A 17407-nucleotide genomic window follows, 5' to 3' on the forward strand; every position below is an offset into this window, starting at 1 on the left:
AAGAACAACTGCCAGTGTTCATGGCAAAGCAGATCTGAGATACAGTGGGTAAAAATGAAGAAGGATCTCATTAACCCTCTTTTAAAGTCTTCGCTCTTTAAAAACACAAGTTTAATGAAGATGGCTATTTGAAATGAATTTCTGTGTAAATACTGACAGGCTTGAATTTTCTGCATTTAATGTTGCTGTCACATTCTGGTAAATGGGTAGATATTTTTATGAGACTTAGAATTGAAACTAGTGTCAGATTCCATCTGAGAACCTTCCTCCCCCTCAAATTCATTCCCTAGGCACTCTCTAAAGAAGACTGGCAAGATGGAGAGCCAACAGAAGCAGAGAAGGACTTCTGGGAACTTGCATCTCTGGAATGCTATGATCACCTCACAGACTGGAAATCTCTGGAGCATTGTGCTACCATGAATATTGACAGTGGAAAACCCCCAGACCTAAGCAAAACATGGAATGATCCATTTTTTCAGGTTTTTAGAAATCACTTTGTTGATACTGCATTATTTTTATCTCTGCAGGGATGTCCTACAGTAATGGGATTATGGGTGGAAATCAGTTGTGTTATTTGAGTTACTTTATTATGGAAGTGAGCAGAGTGCGATATATAAAAATAATTGAAGCAATAACTTCTGTTGGGTTTACAATGTTTAGTTTTTACCTTGAGTCTGTGGTTGATCGTATAGGACCAGCTTTATCACCATCATCTTCTTGCAGTGTTTTTATTGTTTTTGTTGCTTTTATTTGTTTCATATTTTAAGAGTTACCAAACCGCTGGATTCAAAACTGGTAGAATTTGCTAAGAACTTCTGGAGCCTATGGGACAAGGCTGCTGTGATTTGTTAACAAATTGGAATTTGTCTAAAAGGAACATATTTAAGAAAACTATTCAAAAACTTTAATACTTACCTGATCTCTCCCTGATAACAACAACAACAAAAAAAATTGATCCTCTAATACTCCTTTCCTATAAGTAAAGGCTATATTTTTACCTTGTAGGAGACATATCTGCCTTATATAATACGCAGTAAGTTGAAGTTACTGCTCAGCGGGGAAAATGACCAGACTTTGCTAACTTTTATTGATGAAGCAATGAAGACAGAACAGAAGAAAGCCATTATAGAAATGCATTACAGCCAAGAGCTTAGTCTCCTCTACATCCTGCAAGATGATTTTGACAGAGCCAAATATTACATTAGCAATGCCATGCAGATCTTCATGCAGGTAACAGTCTCTGCTATCTCTAATATGATTTTTCTGTATAAACTCTGTATAAACTTCCTTTCAGTTCACTGCTTGCAATGATGAGGAGTGAGCCAGCCAGTGGAGTGTGTCCTCCCATTTTAATTTGTTTTATTTTGATGATTTCATCTATTAGAAATTTTTCAGAGTAATTGTATGTGCAGATTAATAGCAGTTTTATTTCATTCATCTTTTCAGAAGCCTCCTGGCCGCAGAACAAACTTGAAAAGAGAGTATTACATTCAGAGGTTGTAGAGTGTAGTATAAAGCAGCATTGCGTAAATAGCATGTAGAGTACTGAATAGAACTATGTGTAAATTCTGTATATGAGATTTTCCATTCTCTCCCTTTCTTTCAGAGTTATTCCAGTATAGATACTTTGTTATACCAAAGTCGGATGACCAAACTGCAGTCTGTACAAGCTTTGACAGAAATACAGGATTTCATCAATTTTATGACCAGGAGAAGTAAAGATTTGTTTAATTTTTTTCCTCCTTGAGCAACTTCCCTTTCACTGTATTAAATAATCATGGTTTCCTGAACTTAGAACAGCTATTGCCACACTTAGATTACTGAACTCCTGTTTGAAGGAGCGTAAGTCTGGAATTACTTCTTATTGTTATATTGACAGTAAGAACTACTGCAGTTCTGCAGGCTTGAAGATATTTTTTTGTGTCCTATTGCACAGTTTTATTAGCCAAGCTATTGTGAGAAGAGTTAAGTACCTCTTTTAACAATATAAGTAATAGTTTTAAACTAAGGTATTTTTTGTTGGGGTCACTTTTGGTAGCAAATAGTGATTAGCAGAGATAGAAGATGGATGTGGTATATATTATATAGCTCCTGAAGTAGGCATGAGCATAAACTGAATTACATATTCAGTTAACATTTCCACTGTATTCCAGCATGTATGGAAGGTACCTACCCAGTGGTGATTCCCAGTGTCTGTTGACACTGATGTCTGTGTTCAATCTCCTGTGCTTCAGCAATAAACAAAAACAGTATGATTACCAAGTAGCGTATGTAATGCAAGTAGGTCGTTTTATCACAGTTTTCTGATTTGAGTGTTAGACTATGTTTGGTTTAGTCCTTCTTCAGAATGTTTGGATTTAGATGCATTTAAAGTATTCTTGATTGATTTCTAGGTAACTTAGCTTCACAGGCTTCCCTTAAGAGACTTCTCAGAATTTGGACAAGCAGATATCCAGATGCTAAAATGGATCCTATGAACATCTGGGATGATATCATTACAAATCGGTAAAATTACATTCTTGGGTTAGCTTTAGTTCCATCTGCCTGTTTTGTCCTGAAAGATGCTTTTTCTAATGCTGCTGTTGTTAATCTAATGTATGACTTTTTTTAATCATTGTAGTAGCTTTATCAGTATATCTGGTTTTTTATGTGACTAACTTGTGGTGAGAAGCAGAAGGAAGTTGGGAAGTGGCCAGGGAATAAATCATATTTTGATAGGGAAACATAACTGTTAGTTTAGGGTTTTTTCTTGCATCAGTGACTACACGCACTGCAAACTAGCCCACTTCTGCGGCTCTTGAAAACACCCACTTGTAATTGAGTACATCAGCTCCAGTTAGCTCAGTGAAACGCCACCTAAAAAGGGCAGTGTGTTATGAATAAAAATACTAACCTATTTTATAGGCAGTTCCAAAGCTAGGGAGTGTACAAAATAAGCCCAGTCCTGTCACTATCAGTGCTTCACATGTTTATATGAAAGCTAATGACCAGTGCTATAGTTAGAGACGTCTGCTGTGTGACTGTTGCTAGAAAGAGCAAAGGTTCTCCAGAGACTCCTTCAGATTAGTTCCTAAGAAGCTGGAATGCTTCTTTAAATTTGAAAGTTTTCTGTCGTCCCCGTTGTATCTATCTTCATCCAAATCCATTCTTAAAGTGCAAATCTAGATTCTTTCTCCTTTCCTGGGGGACAGCTTCTTCAACAGCTCTGCTAATACCCAGCATGCTCTGTAATTTATTTTATTATGTCCTAGTATCAGGGAAGCATGGCTACAGAAGAACTTATTGCAGTTAAATATTAGGCAGAATACGTAGTGTATCTTTCTTCTTTGGAGAGTCTCGAAACATTTATGACTTAAAGGGTTATCAGTGTCTTAAACACTTACATGCTTTTAGAGAATCTTTATCTCATCTTAAATTGGTGCCAAATGATGTGCTAGACCCCACTCCAGACTTACATAGACCGTTATTCAATGCTATCCTCTGCATTGAATAACAGTCTACATAATGAAAATGCTATTAAATTAAATAGGACTAATTGTAGAATGAAAAAGATTTAGTACTGGTGCATGGCAATTCCCTTTCAAAAGCTGAGTATAGTTGCTGGTCTTTTCTGCAATACAAATGTCAATGTTTACGTGTGTTGGTATGATACGCATTTGAATTACAAGTTGACATAAAATACAGCCTGACACACTATGTAATTGAGACTCCTGTTTGTTTGCATTTCTGTCAAGTTATGGCTTGGTGAACCAAGAGATTGTATCTCTGATTTTAAAAAAACAACCTAAGAAAAAAATTCCTCTCTATTATGAACATTTTCTAATACTTAATCATGTCAATTCAAGACCCTAGAATGTTCTTGGGGTGAACCTGGCCCTGGTTATGACTTTCCAGACTCTGAGGACTATGTTTAGCCTTTGCTAGAGGTGATCACTATAGCTTCCCTTTTTTTCCTAGCTTTGTTTACTGTCAGATCAATTCTTTCGAATGTTCATTTCCTTGATACATACCAGAGTGATCTGTACTCCTGTTGTCATTGTGCAGGTGTTTCTTTCTTGACAAACTACAGGAGAAACTTCTCTGTGATCAGGCCAATGATAGTATGGAGGTGGATGAAGAATATGGTGCTGGTGAGCAAATGGAAGTGGATCAACAGGGTGAAGACATTTACTCAATGATTAAGAGCTGCAAATTTAACATGAAAATGAAGATGATAGAAAGTGCCAGGAAGCAGGTGATTGTACTTTCTGGAAGCTTCCAATTTTTTGAGAAAATACATAGAAACTACATCTGGAAAGGCCTCTTAGGTGGTGGTGGGCACCTTTTTGCCAGGACAGACCTTGTCTGTCTTTGACCCTGCTGTCCAGGACATTTTGAAAACTCAAGAAAGTCACTTCCACAGTAGAAGAAAACAAAGGGATAAGTGTTAATTACAAACTTAACAATAATTTGTCATTATTGGAAATGTGCCTGAAGGCCCCTTTGATCCACAGATGGTTTATGGCACTCTAAAGGCTAGATAAATAAAGTATTTGAAATGCTTCAGTCTTAATGGAAGGGATGCTTGCAACCAAACATTACACTTGTCATTTACAAATAATCTTTTCTGTACAAGAAAACAAATCAAAATCAGATTGAATTAATATCATTTACTTCAGTTAGCAATGATGGAGAATTTTATGATAGTATTTTTTATGGGTTTTATTAAAACTGTTAGTTTAACACATACCTAAAGAACTCAAGCTGAGTGACTTAGAAATTTTGGTTTGGATTATACTGTTAAAATGACTGAAACATAGTTGCCTTTGATGGTGAGCCTTTGATGTCTGAAGCTTGAGACAAGATGAATAATATTGAAGTCAAGGTTTCCTTCATCTGAGATGCTGCAGAAATCCACAGTCATTGACAAGAGTTTATTTTAAGCACTGTAATAACCAAATACAATGTTATTGCTGTGTTGACTATACACTTTTATAGGAGTAAATGAAAAATAAGATTTCCTTTAATGTTACATCTATGAAACTTTTTATCAAAACACAAAGTGATTTGCTTAATGGTATTATAAACCAAGTTAGATTCCCAGTATGCGTTTGTACTGCAGAACAGTTAATGCCTGTTTAGTCATGCCGTTAGAATTATTTTAATTTCTTTGGTTTGTCCCTCTGTTCTTCTTTTTTTCATCTCAAATTTCTCCATTAGCACAGATCGGATTTTGAATACGAGACTCGGCAAGCAGTGGACCACTCTTCACCTTACTGTAGCTTTGCTTGCCTTACCTAAATCTTCTCATCATTAATTTGGTTGTGGAAAGGTTTTATTTCCTCTTCAGAGATACTATCTGAAAATTCTGTCTTAATCTGAATACAGAACAGCTTCTCGGTTACCAAGAAGCTTCTGAAAGACCTACGCAAAGAAGCCAAAACAAGGGAAGACTGGCTGGTGAGGTGGAATTACGCCTTTTGCCGCTTTACACATAGTTGCAGCCGAAACCAGAGTTGTCCTGAACGCGTGCTCTCAGTATTAAAAACCATCTCCCTGCTTGGTAATGACCCTCTCTTTGCTTCACATTGTTTATTATACAAAGCTGCTTTGTTGTCAAATTACCAGCTTTGTTTTTGAATTCCAACAGAAGATACCAAATCAGACTATCTTTGCAAGAACATAATGGCCTTCCGAAATCAAAATCTTCTTCTGGGTACGACATACCACATCATGGCAAATGCTCTTAGTCAGGATCCAAGATGCCTTGAGCAAATTGAGAAAGAAAAGGCTGGGAAAATATCACTACTGTCAGGAGAAAGTCTTGAGAGTCCTGAAAAGGTAAATGAGAGGGAAAAACCTTTTTAGGTATTTCAGGATTGTAATCACTCCTTCAATAGGTAGTGGTGGATATGGATAGATACAGAGAATGTGAAACTCATCTGCTATTGGCAGTGATTTATCCAGGAACACCAGATAGGGAAGAGAGGGGAGAAGGGGAAAGCTATAATTGCTATTTTGTCTGATTTGGCTCCCCTGGAGTTCTGCACCACTGTAGCTTTTTTAACTGGGAGACCGTTCCTCTGTTCCTCTGTTCCTGCAGTTTGTGTGAAGGGGGCAGGACCTAGTCAAACCACCTGCATGCACAGTGGCAAGACAAGGCTTGGGAACATGATCCTCAAAAAATGCTTTTATTTCAGTTGGGCATTTCTGAGCTTCTTCATGCTGTCAGACTCTTACAAAGATCTTTATAATACTGATAATGATACTGATACACTAATTTTACCTAAGCAATTTTAGTGATAGAGAAAGCTTTTTAAGGCAGAGCATATGCAGGTCATCTTTGCCTATTTTGAGGAGGTGCACGTTTGAAGAACACAGTGACAGTCCATGCTGCATCTGAAATCATATATGTTGTCACTGTACCAGCTGTGGCACTGACTTCTTGTCTCTCGAATTAGTTGAGTAAGAATTTGAAATACCACTGCTGACTTATTTCTATTAATTCCTAAAGCCACAATGAAGACCCTTAGATACAAACCATATGATTATGAAACAGAAAAAAATTGTTCTTAATTTGTGGTCTTGTGGTTGTTAAAGAAAAGCAGATGAAGAAGAGGTTCCTGAAAAAAAAATTTTAAGTTCTCAGGTGTGAAGAAACTTAAACAAAAGCTGAAGCTTCATTTATTAGCTAATTATTAGGAGCATTCTTCTTAAAGAAATCTAAAAGATGAGCATAAAAGCTCTTCTGGGTCAGACTGGGATACAAGATACTTCTATAAATTAAAGACCTTAGCCTTACTTTAGCTTAGTATTAAGCAATACTCTGACCCTCATAGTTTCCCTCTACCTACCTGAAATTCAAACTATTTAATTTTATTTACAGCATTTTGCAGTTGTTCCAGCTTGTTCTGCAGCGATTTTGTACATTGTTTATTAGCTACACTAGCTACAATGTCTGAGGTTGGTAATCTTGTTGGCAGTATGAGAGCATATGTACTTGGTTGTTGCACATTCAATTGTAAAGGATCTTGTCAAGTCCTTTGTTGCATTGGCTGCATTAGAAACATACGATCAATATGACTGTTTGCAATAGGAAAAAAGACATCAGATTTTAAATAGCTTGATGCATGCTTTCTTTTTTTTAACACAAATTCTAAGTATAGCTGTTAATGCAGATGTTGTAGATGCAATTCTTAATAGGAAAAAATAGCATTTTTTGCTATGTTTTCTGTTAACTGCTTGCAAAAGCCTCTAGTAACTTCTTTTTGCAGTTACAAAAATTTCACATAACATGTCCAAAGTCTAATGTAAGTTAAAAGTGTAATTTATACTTTCCTATTGAAAAGTCTGGAAGTCACTGCTAGAAATAATGTCCTAATTTTTTTTCCTTTGTATCAGCTGCTCAAAACATTTAATACAGTTAAAGTTTTACCCACTTAAGTCTTGCAACCAAGCTCCAGTTTCTGAAAGAATTGTTGAATGCTACTTGCTAACATGTCGTTTTTCTTTCCCTCTTATGGTTATATTTCAGGTATTGGCAGGCCTAAACAGAAAGGCTTTTCAGTGTTTCAGCAGTGCTGCAAGGAAGTCTGAAGAGGAGGTGCAGTCCCACTCCATGGAACATGTAGATGTGACAGGAGTTATCGATGCTTATATGACCTTGGTTGGATTCTGTGACCAGCATCTGCGTAGAGAAGAAGAAAACTTGCTTGGTGAGTCAGGATTTCTCCTAAGCACATGAGGTGGATTTATCTGTGATACGTGACCTTTTGTGATAACCAGGAGATCTCCCTGAGCCACACATCTTGAATTTAAATGGAACAGTTTGTCCTCCAATTCAACAGTATTTATATTCCCTTCCCCCCCCACACTGTTACTGATAGCTTTGGTACTAGTGAATCACTCGTAGTCCCCTCTCACTTGTAAGAAATACATCATATCCAGCAGATGCTTCCCTTACTCCTTCCCAGACCACAGCAGTGCTGTATTTAAAGCCAGCAAGATACCAGCAGTGATGCAGCTTCCTGATAAAGATAATCCTTATAGTTCCAAAGTACATGTGTTGCAGATGTGTGCAGTTTAAACAGATGGGAAGGAGAACAAAGTAAAAATACAAAATACACTGTAAAAAAGATTCTGAATTGTAAAGATGAATTTTCCAGATGATCAAAGACATGGAACAAGTGATGGTGTTTCTGATAATTCTTGTTTAATGTCTCTTGGCAGAAATTAACACTGCAGATCTGCAGCTATTCCCAGCTATTGTGGTGGACAAAATGATAAAAGCTTTAAAACTGAACTCCAGAGAAGCCAGGCTGAGATTTCCTAGACTGCTGCAAATAATTGAAAGATATCCAGCAGAGACATTGGGTCTAGTGACACGAGAGGTTAGTTGCTTCCATTTTCCTGGCAGCAAATATTGCTATAAATCAAATTTAAAAGGTGGGGGTGGAGGTTGGATGGATAGAGAGGTTAGACTGGTAAGTTTTGCTTCAGGTAAATCAGATGAATTTTCTTCCATCATTGTTCCTTGTCTTTTCTCTAACTTGCTGAGTCTAATTCATATGGACAGGAACTTTTTTCTTAAAAGTTTAACTTTTTGTCATTATTCCCATTCCAAATGTTAGTTTGAGAACTGCTGGAGAAATACTGTTGTGCGTTTGTTGCTTTTTTTTCCTTCAGAACAATCTAAGAGGGCTTATAAAGGTGGTTAGCGTTAGGGTAAGGAACTTAATCTTATTTCTATAGGCTGTTTCCTGTATGCAGGAAGCCAGCAGCGTTTCCAGATTTACTTTCCATATCTCCCACCTCTCCCTGTCCTGCTTCACATCAGAAGTTACTACAGCTTCTTTCTCCTTTGTATTTCCCACTTTCTCCCTTCCACTGCCCATCCCTGCCTTGCCATTCCACCGCAGGATACTGTGAGCCATGCTTACCTTCCCTGCTGTCATGGGACAGATAAGCTGAGATGTCTGTGACTCATGCCTGTACCTGCCTTAGCCTGCCTGCCTTTTCAAGCCCGTGTCGTTGCGCTGGTGTTCACAGAGTGCCAGGCATGGTCAGAGGAAGAACTCAGGACAGAAACATGGCTTAGTTATCCCCAGAAACTGAGGAAATGGCAAAAATGGCTGAGGTGTGCATGGCATGGCCACAGTGAAACTCCAGCGGTTCAAACAGAACCTGACACCTGGTCCAGCTGGCAGATCTCACCCTGAAAAGGATTTGAGCAGGCAGTTCTTTGTCCTCTCCTGTCTCTCTGTGAGATAAATGCTGGCAATCTGATCTTAAAGTCTGTTAGAAAGGTAGGAAGGGATAAGACAGGAGGGAAAGGAGTTGTGAGTCTGGCCTCTGGCTATCACAAGCAAATACATTGTAATAGTCCTTTCAAAAGTGATACAGTTTTTGGAGGGAAGTGAGCATGAAATATACTGGGGGGAGTGCTTTACTGAAATTAGTACCTGTCAGCAAACCCAAACCTTTTTAAAGTTGAAGGAAGGACAAAACTGTGGTAGGAGTTCCAGTGTTCCCCTTCCTGGCTTTTTTTACTCAAATCAAGACTTCAACCCGATGGTGTTTGAACTATCCTTTCAGATTTTTGAGTTGTTTGTATATGGTGATCAAAAATTGCCATACTGCACCCAGACAGAAAAGCCACAAGTTTGAGTGTAAAGCAGCCTCATCTTGAAGAACAAGCTGCAAATCTTTATAATGGAAAACCTATTAAGCAGCAGCAGCAGCAATGGGTGGTGATGGTAGTAGAAGTAGTAGTAATAATACTAATAATGAAATCTCTGCTTCACTGAGGGATGTTTTGTGCAACCTAGTTGACATTTTGTTTCCTTTTCATGTGTTTCTGTCTGTCAGGCTGGGCCACAGAGCAGTTTTGTTTGCTTGCTATGTTTTGTATTTTCCAGGAGGACCACAGCTGAAAGCAGTGTCTGTGTTTTTGCAGCTTTCTTCAGTTCCCTGTTGGCAGTTCATTGGTTGGATTAGCCAGATGATGGCACTACTTGACAAGGATGAAGCAGTAGCCGTGCAACATACTGTTGACGAGATTGCAGATACCTATCCCCAGGCAATCATCTACCCTTTCATGATCAGCAGTGAAAGTTACTGTTTCAGAGATACTGCAGCTGGTTGTAAGAACAAGGAATTTGTAGAAAGGTGAATTTGCAATCAGAGGAACTCTTTTGTTTGTTTTTTATTCAGAAGTGAAGAAATTGATTTATTTTTCCTAAACTAACTTTTCTCTAGGGTGGGCATGAGAAACACATGCATACTGTGTTTTCATTTAAAGGCACGGGGAAAAACAATACATAACTCTTAGTATTAGACATACTCAGGCTGGTGGCCTTAATACATGCCCAAGTGCTGAGTACATACAGTCCACAGGCTGTGGGAAGTTTTTCCAAGGTAAAACAAAAAGACCACAGAGAAGCAACCCCTTTCTCCCTTTAATTCTGTGGTGGTCAAAGTTTCTTCTCTTTTCTCTTGCTCTGCTGAGGTAGAAGGGAAATCTGGTCATGATTAGGTTCTTTCTGAAGCAGACTTCACAGCAGTGTGAGTCAGTACCCATCAGAGGTGAAGGTTAAGCTTGCTTAGACATTTACAATCTTTCTAATACCAAGACAAAGCAGAAATGTTTAAATAGAGTAGATGCTCCTACCAGACTTCAGAGAGGACCAATGAAATGGATGCACGTTGTCTTGAATGGCAGCTCTTTCCTGTTCTCTGCTTATTCAGTGTGTAGCATGCACCTTCCTCTACAAGCCGTCCCTTGCCCATTTTGCCATGCGATAAAACCTGAGTTAGTCCCCAGGCAAAAGTCAACTTTCATCATGCAGTGCTGTAGAACCACTAATACAATTTTAGGTGTCTTTCTGCCTTTTTTTTTAAAAAAAAAAAAATAATCTGTGATATGTTTGCTGAATTTCTTTGCTTAAGAAGATAAAGTCTTGTGCTTCGCAAACTATCACCCTTGAATAACTGTCGTGACAGGATGTATAATCTGGTTAATGCCTATTTATGTTGCAAGTGCACTTTCCACTCTACCACCAAGCTCCAGTTTTCATAGTGGAGCACTTAGTTAAGAAACTGGGAGCTGTGTGGTAAGGACAGTCAATGTATTAACAGTCATGCAGTCCAAGAGAGAATTCTCAGGGTGTCCTGCCTACCTGTCCCTGGAGTATTTTATCAGATTCTTAGTTACGGCAGACAGTCTGGATCATTGCTCATCTGCAGGCTAGGTGGTAACGGTAGTTCTGTTGCATTGTGATGTGCTTTTTTTCTTTTAAAGAATCAGGGATAAATTGGACAGAGGAGGAGTAGTTCAAGATTTTGTTCGCTCCCTGGAACAGCTCTCTAATCCCATAATGATTTTTAAGGTAACATGTATTTGGCTTTTCCCCTCTCTTTCCTTTCCCCTTTATGACCCTCTGGCAGGGTGCTGTCAGTAGCTTTCACGGGTGTGGGTCTCCCTCCCTTATGCCAGCTGGCTATTTTGTGCTAGCCCTTTTCAGCTTTTTCCTTCCAGGGTGAAGGGAAATATTTCCATAGCCTTTTGATTGCTCTTCTGATTATCAAAAGACACATTAATGAGCTGTTTGTAAGTAAGGAAATACAAATGCAGTCTGAGCAGATTACCAAAGAGCAAGGGTCAGCAAACTTTTTTTCTCTCAGTACTCATCTGTTTCCTTCTGTTTGCAGGATTGGATTGAGGATGTCAAAAATGAGTTGGTAAAAGCTCAGAGAAATAAAAATAAGCTTAAGGAAATGTACGAAGGAATGTACAAGAGTTTGGGAAATTTAGATGCTCCTGGCCTTGGATTGCTGAGGAAAAGGTTTATTCAGGTATGTGATTACTGAGTCATGTTGACATTGCGTGCTTTTCTAGAAGGTACCTGAAAGTCAAAAGAGGAGGCCAGATTACAGCTTTTACAAGTTGCAGGACTTGATGAGACAAGAGATTAAGTCAGAAGTAGCAGACTGGGATTTCTTTTCTAGAAACTATGGACTTATTATAGTTCAGCTTCAACCTCTGACTGCCCTGCAGGACTAAATGTTCCCTCTTACTCAGCTTCTGCCTCCCCCATCCTGCACACTGTCAGGTTCTCAGGGCCTAGGCCTCTCTGACCATCCAGAAACATGCACAGGAGTCTGGCCTTGGGTTTTTGTTTTCCCTGCTGCCAAGGATGTGTGAGCACCTTAGAGTGTTTTGCTATCTTATGCTACTGAGATTTGCTGCTGATTCTAAGTTATTTAGGGTAAGTTATTCAGAAGAGTTACACCTATGAAGAATTATGGAAAGGACTTCACAAAACTGAGATCTAAAACTGTGGAAGGCAGTGTAGAAAAATGTGGAAAAAACTCAAACAACTCTAGTTCCATATATAAATTGTTTGGGTTCTGGCTGACTACTGCAATTCAAGAACAAAATCTTGATTTTGTGATAGTTCGGTGGAAACATCGGCTGTGAATACTCAAGAGCAGTAAGAAAGAAAAATGGCTGTTAATCATCATTAAGAATAGAGAACGAAACATGGATCTGTACATTGACATACCAGTGTTCTCTGGTTCTTTCCTCTTGAGCACTGTAGTTAGTCCTTGTCTGCAGTTCTCAATATAGATACAATGAAACTGGACAAGGTTCAGAGTGGCAAGAATAATGAGAGGTACTGGGTAACCTCTGCACAAGAAGCAGCTTCAGCATTCCTCCATTTGGAAAAGACACAATGAGGCCAGGTACAGCTCTTAACGTCAGGAGTGCCAAGCATAAAGTAAATATTCTATGGAAGTGGAAGATTCAAAATAAAAAGGGAGAAGGGTTTCCTCATTCAGTACACACTTAAGGGCTGAATTACTGCTGCAGGGTGTTGTGGATGCTTTCACGGATTTGAATAGCAAGCAGACAATAGCAGGGGGCTCGGGGAAATGCTTTGAAAGCTTTTTCATAGAAATACACACTTCTGGGTCCAGAAATCTCTGAGCTGCAAATTGCTGGAGGCCAGGAGAGCAGGGCTGTATGCTGGTACAGTATGCGCATAGCCCTGCGGCCAGGGCTGGCTTGATCCAGGTCTTTCCCATATGGCCATTCTTACGTCACATTAGCATTAGATAAACTTTCCAAGTGTCACTAGGGAGATTCCTTCTCCATGAGCAGGGAAGGTGGAGGATGAGAGTAAGGTGGAGTCGGGAGGAGGTGAGGTGATACAGTAGCAGAAAGGGCAATTAGGAGTTTAGGGTCATACTAGCTCCTTGAATATGTTGCTGCAAGATAAGCTGAGTCTCTGATGGTAATGACTTTACACTTAGGAGTATGGGAATAAGAATTGGCAGGATGTGCAGCTGTTGGGTGGTGGCAGAAGGAAGGGAGCAGCTGTAGGTTGAGCCGTAGAAGGTACAAGCACAGCAAGGGACCTGGCAAGCATGAGGACAAAGACAGCCTGGGTTTGGTTGTTGGGATGATTTGTGTGTGCTTCAGCTCACTTAAAAAAATTCATGTCTCTTCAAAAAGCTTAAACATGTGCAGTAGTAGAGGATACTGCAAGTAATGCTGATGGATTTTTAATTGTTGCTGAATTAACTGAACAGGGAGAGAAGATCAAGGAAGGTGCTGGAAGAGGGGGAGGGGTTGTTTCCCTCTGTTGAAGGGAAGAGGAAGAGCAGTATTCCTTTCACACACCAGTGGCTGCAGGAGATGGTGCACTGAAGAAACAGTGTAGTGTCTTTGCTGGGGAAAAAAAAAGTTGTATCTCTTGACTGACACATAAAATTGCTCTAATACATGGAATGCCTCAGGCTTGTAATCTTCATAGGTATTATTTATGTACAATTTCAATTGTAACTTAATAAGAGTTGCATTTATTTTTAACATGAAATTGCAGAAGTGCACAAATTAAACACTGTTGATGGACTGTATTAATTAAAACACAGTGTTTAAGGTTATTAAATATTTGCAGCCTTGAATTTAAAAATAAAGAGCAAAACAGGGAAAGCAATTGGATGATCATTTGGAAATAGATTTAATGTGATAAAGATGTTGACTGTAGCAGCCATCTTCAGAAAGATATTTTCTGTATTTTCATTTACTTCAATGAAATAGCTGTGTCCTTCATAGCGTCGGAGAAAAATAATCAGGTGTTGAAAAAACAAGTGAGTTTACTTGTCTTTCCAAGCTGTTAATACCACTTAGGTCCAAGACGGGACATCTGGTTTCTTCTAGAACCTTCAATTATGAACACAAGAAGTCAACTCAGTTAACTACTTGCAGATAATATTTACTTTGTTTCTTAAATGGACCCATATGAAATGTCTTTTCACTTTTCATTTATCAGGATATTTAAAATGCTTTAGAAATATGGTTTTATATGTTTATACAAAATTATCTGAAAGCAAACATGAATAATAAATGTGACGGTAAATAAAGCATTTAAATTGATATTTTCTAATCTGACACAGAAAATTCTCTTAATACATGAAGCTCTATGACAGGCATTAGATATACATACAATGTATCTTTTGGTTAGCAAAAAAAGTACATATGATATTAGCTAGGTTGTATTTGTTTGCTATGTAGTATGGTTGCTGCTAGTTGAAACAACAAAAAACAAACAAACAAAAAAGAAAGAAAAATAACCTTAAGGAAAAAACTCACCTTCCATAAAGCACAGAGTATTTATATTTGAGGGAGTGGCGGGGGGGGAGATTATCTCTATTTTTTTTTTAATTTTTTTTTACCATTTTCAAATCAAACAATCAAACAGTTTAGGTGCTTTTTGGGTTTAGCTGCAGCAGTTTGAAAGCGTGATAACATCTATGACTGCAGCATCAATTAAATGTTCTAATAATAATCCTATATTTAGATTTATGGTGGAATTTCTATTTAACAGGTAAAACATAAATATTTGTAGTTTATGTTACTGTTTCACTAGCTGATCATCAATTTTTGTAAGCAGATGAGGTATATGTAGTAAGTTTAACGAGGAGCATTATCGATATGCTCACCCAGAATCCAGATGCAGCTGGAGGAGGTAAAAAGGGATAAACTTCCAGTTTTGACATGACAAAAAGGTTTCTGATCTAATTCTACACGTCTTTGATATCACTGAGTTGGTAAAATGTAGGTATTCCTGTTGATGGCAGCTGGTGAGTCTACCAAACAGGCAGTGAAAAGGTTTTGACAGACTAGAATTAATGGAGTGGAAGGACAATTGACACATTTTAGGAGCTCAGGTGTGTAGATGGGAAGGTACCATTTTGGTGTTCCTGGGGAGCCCTAGCACTGTGTTAACACAATTCCTTTCTATAAATGAACCTCAGGCTTTTGCGAAGGACTTTGACCATCATTTTGGAAAAGGTGGCTCAGTACTGTTGGATATGAAGATTAGTGACTTTGACGCAATTACAGTTTCTCTCCTCTCAAAAATGAACAAAAACCATAAAGAGCCTGGAAACCTGAAGGAAATTTCACCGTGGATGAGTGAATTCAGAGCTGAGTTCTTGAGGAACGAACTAGAGGTTCCTGGTAAGTTCCTCTTCAGTGTCAATGGTGAACTGTCCTTTACAAGGAAGTTGCTACTCTTGAACTCTTATCACCCTTCTTTCTGGCCTTACGCAGAGGTATGTTTTATCTGAAATAACTCTGTTCATTCATCATCTCTTAAATCTGTTCTTAAGCTGTAGTCTGATTTTTTTAAAGTTGTTTCTAAAATTATCTCTCTTACCTGAGAACTTAGTATATTTTTAAAGGCCTGATTCCAGGAAATCTGATCTGTAAATCTAATATATGTTTAAATCTGGTTCAGAAAGGATGTGTCCTTTGAAACCATTAAAAGCTGCAATTCTAACAGTTTAACAAGGAAAGAATATTAGTAATTCGTAGATGAAATCGTATGATGTGTATGATGAATTTTTATGCATTTTTAAATATTTTCATCGTAGCTGTGTTTCCTACCAATTTGGCAAAATATTTGGAAGTGTGTTCTGTCCTTAAACACACTTTAAAAAAAATAAGTCTATGTAACCATTTTACTTTTTTTCCACTACCACCTCAGGTCAGTATGATGGAAAAGGGAAGCCACTGCCAGAGTACCACGCAAAAATCTCTGGATTTGATGAACGGGTATGATTTTAAGTTTGAGTCAAAATCCTTTGTGGTATAAATTTGTGTCCATATTCCATGTGAAGAATTTGACAATAGCAAGGTTGCTGCTTGTGTACACATCTTGCAGCACATAAAGGAAGGTCTGCAAGTGGGCATTTGTTTTTATAGTAATAATTGACCAACTTGATTATGCCATCTAGGAATGAGAGATATGCTTAATTTCAGTGATTATTCTGCAAGGCCAAGTCTTCTGTCACAAATATTTTGCGTTTTCCTGTCTTTTTCCAAGATAAGTGTAATGGAATCCTTGAGGAAGCCAAAACGTATAACAATCCGAGGTAGCGATGAGCAGGAGTATCCTTTTCTTGTCAAAGGTGGTGAAGACCTGCGACAAGACCAACGTATTGAGCAGCTGTTTGATGTAATGAACGTTATCCTTTCCCAAGATGCTACATGTAGCCAAAGGAATATGCAGCTAAAAACTTACCAGGTCATCCCCATGACAACAAGGTAGGCGTTTATTTTTGAGGGGACAGAAGTCCTTGTGTTAACATCTATTACTTTTGGGATGTTGGAAAGTGCGACTTCTGTGTGCCATGTTCTGGTTCTGGTGTTTTGTGTCTTGGCTTTTTTATTATTATTATTAATGTATTTTACTTCTAAATAACATTGGAATTGCTTTTTCTGGAAACTTTCAGAGTACATTTGAATTGGTAGCTTTCAGCCTTCTTTTAGCAGGCACTAGAATGTGTTACTTCCTATTTGTGGTGTTCCTCTGAAGTTCAACTCTGAGCTACTTGTTCGCATCTCTGACTTATTTTTTTCCAGACTGGGGCTCATCAAGTGGCTGGAAAATACTTGTACTTTAAAAGAATTTCTTAAGAATAGCATGTCTGAAGAGGAAAACATCAACTATAACAGGTGATGCTTGGTTTAGCTGTCTTCTCTATTAGAGTCGACTACTAATGGGGTTTTGATACTGACAATCTTGTGGCAGCATTTTATTTTTTAATAAGAATGAAATAAAAGCACCTATAAGCAAGGAGGCAGTTTGTACTTCCTGACCCAAATTAGTAATTAGCAACTGTTTGTTTAATGAGTACCATTGTACCTAGAATATCCTCCACCCAGGTTGTTTAAACAAGAGGCTTATAATTATAATCACATGTGACGTCACTATCGGCACCCTGTCCTTATCAGCACATTGATTTTACAAGCAAAGGATTTTGATCTCTTGATTTGATCAGGCAGGAAATGGACGTAGGTCAGTGGAGGGCGGGGGGCGGGGGGAGCAGAGCAGAGGGGAGGGGGGCAGAGCGGGGG

General features: G+C 38.4%; 1 protein-coding gene across 1 annotated transcript in view; it reads left to right on the forward strand.

Annotated features, from left to right (window-relative positions):
* PRKDC (protein kinase, DNA-activated, catalytic polypeptide) overlaps positions 1 to 17407 on the forward strand; it is an 80535-nt gene that overhangs the window by 57454 nt on the left and 5674 nt on the right. The window contains exons 65-80 of the mRNA XM_010010272.1: positions 291 to 479; positions 1006 to 1230; positions 1607 to 1715; positions 2394 to 2505; positions 4045 to 4234; positions 5368 to 5542; positions 5630 to 5820; positions 7514 to 7694; positions 8209 to 8369; positions 9935 to 10146; positions 11279 to 11366; positions 11689 to 11832; positions 15301 to 15505; positions 16035 to 16102; positions 16374 to 16594; positions 16913 to 17005. Of these exons, the coding sequence (XP_010008574.1) occupies positions 291 to 479; positions 1006 to 1230; positions 1607 to 1715; positions 2394 to 2505; positions 4045 to 4234; positions 5368 to 5542; positions 5630 to 5820; positions 7514 to 7694; positions 8209 to 8369; positions 9935 to 10146; positions 11279 to 11366; positions 11689 to 11832; positions 15301 to 15505; positions 16035 to 16102; positions 16374 to 16594; positions 16913 to 17005 (2564 nt within the window). The remainder of the gene's footprint in view (positions 1 to 290; positions 480 to 1005; positions 1231 to 1606; positions 1716 to 2393; positions 2506 to 4044; positions 4235 to 5367; positions 5543 to 5629; positions 5821 to 7513; positions 7695 to 8208; positions 8370 to 9934; positions 10147 to 11278; positions 11367 to 11688; positions 11833 to 15300; positions 15506 to 16034; positions 16103 to 16373; positions 16595 to 16912; positions 17006 to 17407) is intronic.

This window comes from Nestor notabilis, unplaced genomic scaffold (assembly GCF_000696875.1).
Source record: "Nestor notabilis isolate BGI_N333 unplaced genomic scaffold, ASM69687v1 scaffold3380, whole genome shotgun sequence".
In the NCBI taxonomy this organism is placed as follows: Eukaryota; Metazoa; Chordata; class Aves; order Psittaciformes; family Psittacidae; genus Nestor; species Nestor notabilis.